This window comes from Plectropomus leopardus, chromosome 6, assembly GCF_026936395.1.
Source record: "Plectropomus leopardus strain MGB_pleo_1.0 chromosome 6, ASM2693639v1, whole genome shotgun sequence".
Taxonomy (NCBI): domain Eukaryota; kingdom Metazoa; phylum Chordata; class Actinopteri; order Perciformes; family Serranidae; genus Plectropomus; species Plectropomus leopardus.
In genome coordinates this window covers 17,808,135-17,815,723 of record NC_142181.1, presented here as the reverse complement: position 1 = coordinate 17,815,723, position 7,589 = coordinate 17,808,135, and the positions used below count along the sequence as shown (strand labels likewise).

Sequence of the window (7,589 nt, the reverse complement as noted above, 5' to 3'; positions counted from 1 at the left end):
TAGTTAATGGATTGATTTCTTCTACAAAATGTTAAAAGATTGTGACAGAATTTAGAGCCAAAAAGGACATCTCCAAATTACTTATTATTTTGGTCCAGCCAAAAGTCTAATACCTTAAGAAATTACATTTAGAACACTCTGAAATAGTTAAAAAGAAATAGCACATTTTAGGCATTTTTATTTGATTGAGTTAAAAGATAAATCAATTATCATTTCAGCTGTAATCAAGTTATTTACGTAATTACTCTTAGTACATAAGCCCAAAATGGCCAAGGAGTAGCTATAATATTGACTTCACACACATATAGGATGGTGGCGTCAAAGGTCTGGTATAACCGAAGGACATGTAATACAAGTAGGGTCTTTGTTTTTGCTTGCAACACACAATGAATGCGTGCATACATGCACATGGCCCTGGATATTTAGGTATCTTTTCCTGTTATTCACTCAGCACTAGTCAGGAAGTATGTCGCCTACAACAGTTATAATAATGGACCACAATACTAAAGGATCTCCAGGAACAGGAAGGGCTGAGGGACTTCAGGAACATCCTAAATTAAGCAGGCTGTGTGTAAATTAAAGACTGCCAATGGTCAAGAAATACTGGGATTAACTTCCAAAGTCATTCAAAAAGACAACAATTAATAAGGCAAATAAAGGGTTTCCCCTTAACAATAAAGATAACTACATAGACCTTAAAGAGGAAATACGAACACTGTCATCTTGTGGCCCTTTAAATGTACTGCACAATCAAAAAAATAACTAAAAAACACAATAGACCAAAACTGCTTAACTGTGTATAAAAGATGCACCATGGAGTAGAAAAAGTTATAAAAATGAGTATTTATTTCAAATATTTTTGACAAATTCAACAAAACAATATACAGTATGTTTTACCTTAAAAGGTAAACCGACTGAGAACAACAAAATCCGATGATGTGAACTAACTGATTATCCACTGGAATAAACTTCCACAGTGAACTGAATAATCGCCTCTAAAAATAACATGTCTGATCATTTATGGATTAGCAACAATCCTTAGAAGGGTGTTCTTCAGGTACGTGCACAGCTGGTTCATCAGGTCTTTACTCTGACCCTCGACCCAGTGCATCTCAATGAAGACATCGCCCTCCTCCAGCATCACGTTCAGCAGACACTTAAACAGGAAGTGTTCGGCTGCTGCGGGGCTCAGGGGTCGCTTGGACGCTGGTTCACTTGCTGCAGCCGGTGCTTCCTGCGGGCCTGTTTCCTGCCCTGCGTCTGTACAGGTGGGGGACTCCATGTCTACGTCTTCACCTGATACATTCTCTGAGACCTCTTTCTGTTCTGCAGTTGGATTGTGCGTTACATCTTTGCTTGTCTCTTTAGAAGAGGCGCCATTTTCAGTCTGCTCTGTGGGCTGCTGCTGAAAAGCCAGCTCCTGTTCAGACGTGGTTTTGTTTTGAGCGCCGTCACCCTGAGTGCTGATGTTTTGTGTGGACTGGTTTGGAGATGCTGGCGTTGTGGCGGGAGCAGATGTGGCCACAGTGGGCTGAGAGCTACTGCCAGGACATTGAGGCGCCCGGGGAAGCTCTCGCAACTGACGCATCCCTTCCCGTCGCTTCTGTCGTCCGTGGATCCAGGTGTTCTCCACAGCTGTTAGAAAGAGGCTCTGCTCCTGTTTTCTGCAGGGAACACGTTTGTGTAGCACCTGCAGAGCCACACAGAAGGCAGTCTGACTAAAGATGATGTTCACTGGAGATGTAAGCGTGTGGTCATTAGCTGCACAAAATTACTGCTGCATGGATGGGATCGGAAAAAAGGCGCGAGTCGCGTGAACGCAGAAATAACTTAGGATGGGTGCACTTCAGATTCCGTCGTCTCAGAGTCAATGGGTTTTTCTGAATTAGATTGTGGTTAGGAGACTTAAATAAGGTTTGGGGTTAAAACAAGCTTAAGAGACTTTAACATTTTGTTCTACAACATAAAATGTCAGTAAATACTCCACTTGTAAATTTTAGAGCTTTTGAGAGGGACCACATGAGACCACAGAGGCTCTGGGGGACTTTAACCCTTTGAACCTTGAGCAAGTTGGTGTGATTTCTGTCAAAACATGGAAAAAGGAAATCAGCAGCTTTGTAAGAAATATTCCACAGAATTAAATTAAAAAAAAAAAAGCTAGGGAAAACTATATTTATAAATACCATTATTACATATCTAAAATTTAAAGTTACAAAATTATTATATATTTCAAGCACATTCCCAGATCATTTCCTTGTTGTTTTTTAAACTCTCTTTTTATTTTTTCCCACTAATTTTCAGGTACTTTTCTTGCAATTTTTACCAATTTCTTGCTAATGAGGTCATTTCTTCTTTCGTTGTTCATTGTCTTCTTCCCATGTTTTAGTAATACACTTGCTGAGGTTTTAAAGGGTTAAACTGTTAATAGTTAACAGCTTGGTGATGATGACCACGAAGTTGTGCAATTGTGGTGTAGCCCACTAACAGCCAAATGTGAGCTTTTTACTTCTGGCTTTAGAAATCATAACAGTGGTGTTTATCTTTACTATGTTGCTGAACAAAATGTATTATAAACTTCAGCCTGCCACAGAGATTATTCTCTGCAATGATCTAAGCAGCCATGGGAACTTGTGTCTCTGATGAGACAGCATCAGACGAGTTGACTCAACCCGACAGTAACTTCTGAGGCTGTGATTCGTGCTACAGACATTATAATGCAATGTATTCTCTTTTTCATCCTTGTAGAATTTTGGGTAAAACTGCACCCCAAATTAGAGCTGTTGTGTGCAAGGAAAACATATCATCGTTTAGGTACAACAGAGAGAATAATCAAGCACCATTAATGTCCTCCAATGTAATGTCTACAACTTTAGAAAGGGTGAAACTTAACTAACCACTAACTGTGGCCGTGCAGCCCTGAAGCTTACCCGCAGGTCAGTGAGTGTTTTCTCCAGCAGAGCAGTGATGCTGTCCACAGGGCCGCGGGCAGCACCGCCTAAAGCTGCGGCTTTGACCTGCAGCTCCCTCAGTCCCGGCTCTGTTAGTGTGAACGACAGGGGCTTCCGCGTTTTCTCAAGTTTACGCTTCTTACTGGGAGGAGACTGAGATAATAGAAAGGGAGATCAGGAGGAAATGAAAGAAAAAAAAAACGGACTGTAACAGAGTATTCTATACATGTAAAACAAAATATGATGGACACAAATTAAAACAGCTTGATATGGTGTAGTCTAACAGTCTAACAGAGTCTAACAGAGTCTAACAGAGTGACAGTGGGTGAAGTCAGCAATACCAAAGATAACTGTGGTACCATGGTTAACAACATTATTTTGCAACGATAAGAACAATCTGAAAAATGCAAGAAAATATTTGTTCTAGATATATCAGATAGTAAAAGTCACAAGTGACAATAGAGAGGATTTTTGTTCAAGCCAAAGAAAACAGCATTTCTTAAGATTAGATATGATTGGAGTCTTTTTCCCTTAAAATATTCAGCTCCTTTCATGTTGTTACCAAACTGTACTGTATTGATGTTTTGTGTGTTTTCCCACTCCATTCATCTCATACTTAAGATATTTTTTGCTGCTCATTGTTAACTAATCTCTCTACGTTCTTTTCTTTTATCTGTTTTGTTATTTATTCCGCTGTTACACTCGTCAGTGTTTTTAAGTTGTATATTTAGGCATGGTGTCTGGAGAAACTGAGAGATCACAGTCTAGCATTCGACATCAGAGGCTAGACATGAGGTAAGTGATCGTAGTAGTCCAAAAATAGCGACGTCCAGAATCGGGCTGCCAACAGAAGGCAGTTAAGGCTGACGCGCAGTAAAAGCTGTAACAGATCTTTTTGGCAAATTAAAAAATCTCTGACGAGACATAGGCTTTTTGTGTATTTTAAAACAGATAATTTATTGCGCCTAAACCAAAATCTTTTACCATATTCATACATAGTGCAGCCCAAACCAAACCCCAAGTCCCAGCTAAGACTCAGTCATTAACTTATAGTCAGTTAGGTAACCATATTTTGGTTTGATTTTAGTTCAACAGACCACAGGAAATATATGGCATTTTGGGACAGGAGATACTTTTGTCATAGTTTTAAGAATTTTTGTTGCATCCACACTGCAAGAACTAGGAAGGATCACAGTTTTTAAAATGCTGTTTTAACGGACATTTTTTTAGATCCTATTTTAGAGTAGGTACTCTCCGGGCACAAGAGGAACCATGAGTGATGCAAGCGTACGTTGATTGGAGCAGATGTCGTAAACCTGCGCATACTGTAAAGTACCTTTTAAAAAAAAAACTGTTAGCTTCATAAACAACTCACAACACAAAAAAACCCCACAAACAACTGCTCATAACAAAAAATAAAAAAAGGAAGAAAACATGCACAAATGGACCAACAGTAAAGTCCAGGCTTTACTGAGCATGTGTGGTGGTGGAAATATGACGCAAATTTGACTCATCAAATATAAAGTGACAGTGCTATACCAAAAGCCAGCTGGGGTACAGTACGTCACTTCAATGTTTCTGTTAGCGGCGCAAATGCAAACAGAAAAAAAGCCTTACAGGCGTGTAGTTCTCAGGGAAGTTCCCCAGTGGGTAGTTCCTCTCAGGGAGTCCCCAGAACTGTTTGATACCAAAACACCAATATATGAGCAATCACACTATGTCACATGCAACCAAGTTTTTTTTGGTAGATCCTCTGATACCCGATGATCTTTGATCTCAAATCAAAGATTATCGGGTCTCAAAGGCTTTATCTCACATTTCCACCACAGCTTATAAAAGTTTGTGAGTTAAAACCAACACAACATGTCGGCAAAGAGGTGCACACACAGAGCTAAAATAGCACACATACTTAAGATATTAGGTATGTTTCTTTTTTCTTTTCTCGATCATACAATCAGAGGACTATGCCTGTCATATTATTAGCCTGTTTCTAACCTGGATGGCAACGTGTGTGAGTTTTCTCACTTTTGATTCTCGGCTGCCTTATAAAGGCTTACAAATCAAGGATGTAGGTTTTGTTTCAACACTGGCATGGGACATATGAAGCAAGAGGTTTGGGGGTCCTCTGCCAGAAAAATTTGATCATCAAACAATTATTTTTCCTGCATTCTGATTAGTTTTTTATAACTAATTTATAGTGTAAATGTCTATAATCTTTCATCAAAAACACAGTCAGCTGTTTTCTGACCATATATTCATCTTGCAGTTGCCCCTCATCCCCTCTTGCTTTTGCAGTAAACTGTGAACTTATATGTTTTCTTTTTTCAATCATTTTCTGTTTCAACTGCTTGAACTGTTACAAATGTTGAACCACGTTGGTGTCTGGTGGCTCAGCGGATAGAGGAAACGGCCCTTGTACAGAAGTTGTGTCCTCGCCGCAGCAGCTGTGGGCTCGAGTCTGACCTTGGCCCTTTGCTGCATGTCGCCCCCTCTCTCTGCCCCTTTCACACTAAGCTGTCCTACCAATTAAAGGCATAAAAGCCCAAAAAAATAATCTTTAAAGAAGAAAAAAAAAGTTGATCCATGTTACTGGTGGTTGTTACGCAAAGGATGAAGATCGGTACTCGTTACAGGCTCTCACTTTAACCTTATACTATGCAGGATCACCAGTGAATGTCAAAGTAAAAGCCAACCCCAAATTCATTCTCCTTTATCGTTCTTCCTCTTGATATTTATGTTTTTTGGTGCTGTGTCTCTCGACACATGCTGCTTGCGGTCTGGCCCCTGGTCACTAGCTTTAGTAAAGCCTTGACCTCACCTGAGTGTGTCCCAAACACAGAAAATAAAAAGAAAATACTGGCAGTCTAAAATTGGTTTTTTTTTTTTTTTTTTTTAGGAAAATCCTGCATAGCATACTTCTAAAGCTGTGATAAGTATCTGCAGCTAAACAGAAGATGGATGTTTGTTACACACCACAGGAGGGCGCTCACACCACATGAGCTCCTCCCAAACCTCCTGCGAGTTAAACGCCGCTCCTTAGCTCTAATCCCCTCTAATGTCATGCTGCGATGGCGGTGGAGGTCATTACCCAACCGTGTCTGAATACAACAGACGCTCTGCAGCGACCGTCCCCTACACATCCACTGCAACCAATACATCACCGCTGCACTGGCGAGTCACTGCAGGCTGACTGAAAGTGGGGAGACAGCGGGGGTCTGCTGCAGCACCGTAGTGTGACAGAGCAGACAGCATGGCCGACTGACCTACAAACAGCTGAGGGAAGGAGCAGACTGTGACCTTCACACTGCTGCACTCATCCGAGGGTCAACTTTTCATTATACGTTCATTTTGGCACACCGGAAGCCTCTTCTTTTAAATTATAGAATGCAATATATTTGTTTTATTTCTCACTAGTGCCTCTTAACAGAGGAATCTAAAATGGCAAATAAATAAATGCACATTCATGCATCTGCTTCATTTTAAGTGAGAGAAATCTACATTTTCACTCAAAGTAAGAGGTTTTTCAGTCTTGATCATGTATTGATTTTTAGTTAAAATGATGGCCCTTGTGGATGCATGTTTAGAAGGGCCGGACATATTTAATTATGGGTTGCTGGTGAGCACTGCCGTGTCTGGCTGCTTGTTAGAGCTTCTTTTATTTCATATTGTTTCTCACAGACGTCTCTTACACCCCCCCCCTTTCCTCCACGCTCTGCGAGCCCTGCAGCTCGTTGCACAAGGAAAGGAAATCAATAAAAATCCATCAAGCCAAACCTGTCTGTTTGTACGCAGCATCCTTGACACTGATTCTTGCACTAATACATTAGTATATAAACACACACACACAAAGTCAACATGCACAGACACAAAGATGGACTCAGACAAAGAGTGTAAAAGCAACATATGTGTAGTTTTACATGAAACCTCTCCACTGAATCACATCCTCTCCTAACTCTGCTGCTCTTTCACTCCATTATTAATCCCACTTACACTCTCTCACCTCACTGCATGCTCTTCACTTCACACACACACAAATACTAACGCACACACACATGCATATAGTAGGGCGGCATAGCTAACCTATCTTTCATTTTGTGAAAAAGCACCAAATTTGGTACTAATATAGCTTAATATATTTAGAAGAAATCTGGATATCGGGTCACTGCAGATTAGCGTTCTCATGACCATGGCAACTATTTTCCAAAATACACTTTAGCCACCCCCAAGCTGCTGTTTCCATGTTTCCAACACCACAAATATTAATTACACATAAATTAAAGAAAATACAACGAAATGATAAGACCATGGTATGCTGACATCAATAATGTCAACATTCTACATATTTATCAGCATGTTACTGAACTTAAAATTACAACAACAATAATAATAATAATGATGATAGTGTCACACCCATAGAGTGCAAGCTAATTTGGGGGGTGACACGTTTTAGAAATATTTATTCTAGAAGAGTAAATGGGAAATGATCAGTGAGTTGGCTGGTCTTCAGCGGTTTTACTGGTATTAGGTGCTTATTGCCAACTGAATTTAGATGAAACAATATAAAAATACAAAATACAATGACAAAATCACAAAATAATAACAATATGGGCTCTATCTTACGTTTGGCTCAAGGCGGCACAC

General features: G+C 40.0%; 1 protein-coding gene across 2 annotated transcripts in view; it reads right to left on the bottom strand.

Annotated features, from left to right (window-relative positions):
• Positions 1–828: 828 nt before the first annotated feature.
• Positions 829–7,589, bottom strand: part of mettl16 (methyltransferase 16, N6-methyladenosine) — a 35,918-nt gene continuing 29,157 nt past the window's right edge. For both annotated transcript variants that reach the window (XM_042487047.2, XM_042487046.2), the window contains exons 9-10: positions 2,928–3,101; positions 829–1,690 (exon numbers count right to left, since the gene is read on the bottom strand). In XM_042487047.2, the coding sequence (XP_042342981.1) occupies positions 1,019–1,690; positions 2,928–3,101 (846 nt within the window). In that variant the 3' untranslated portion in view covers positions 829–1,018. The remainder of the gene's footprint in view (positions 1,691–2,927; positions 3,102–7,589) is intronic.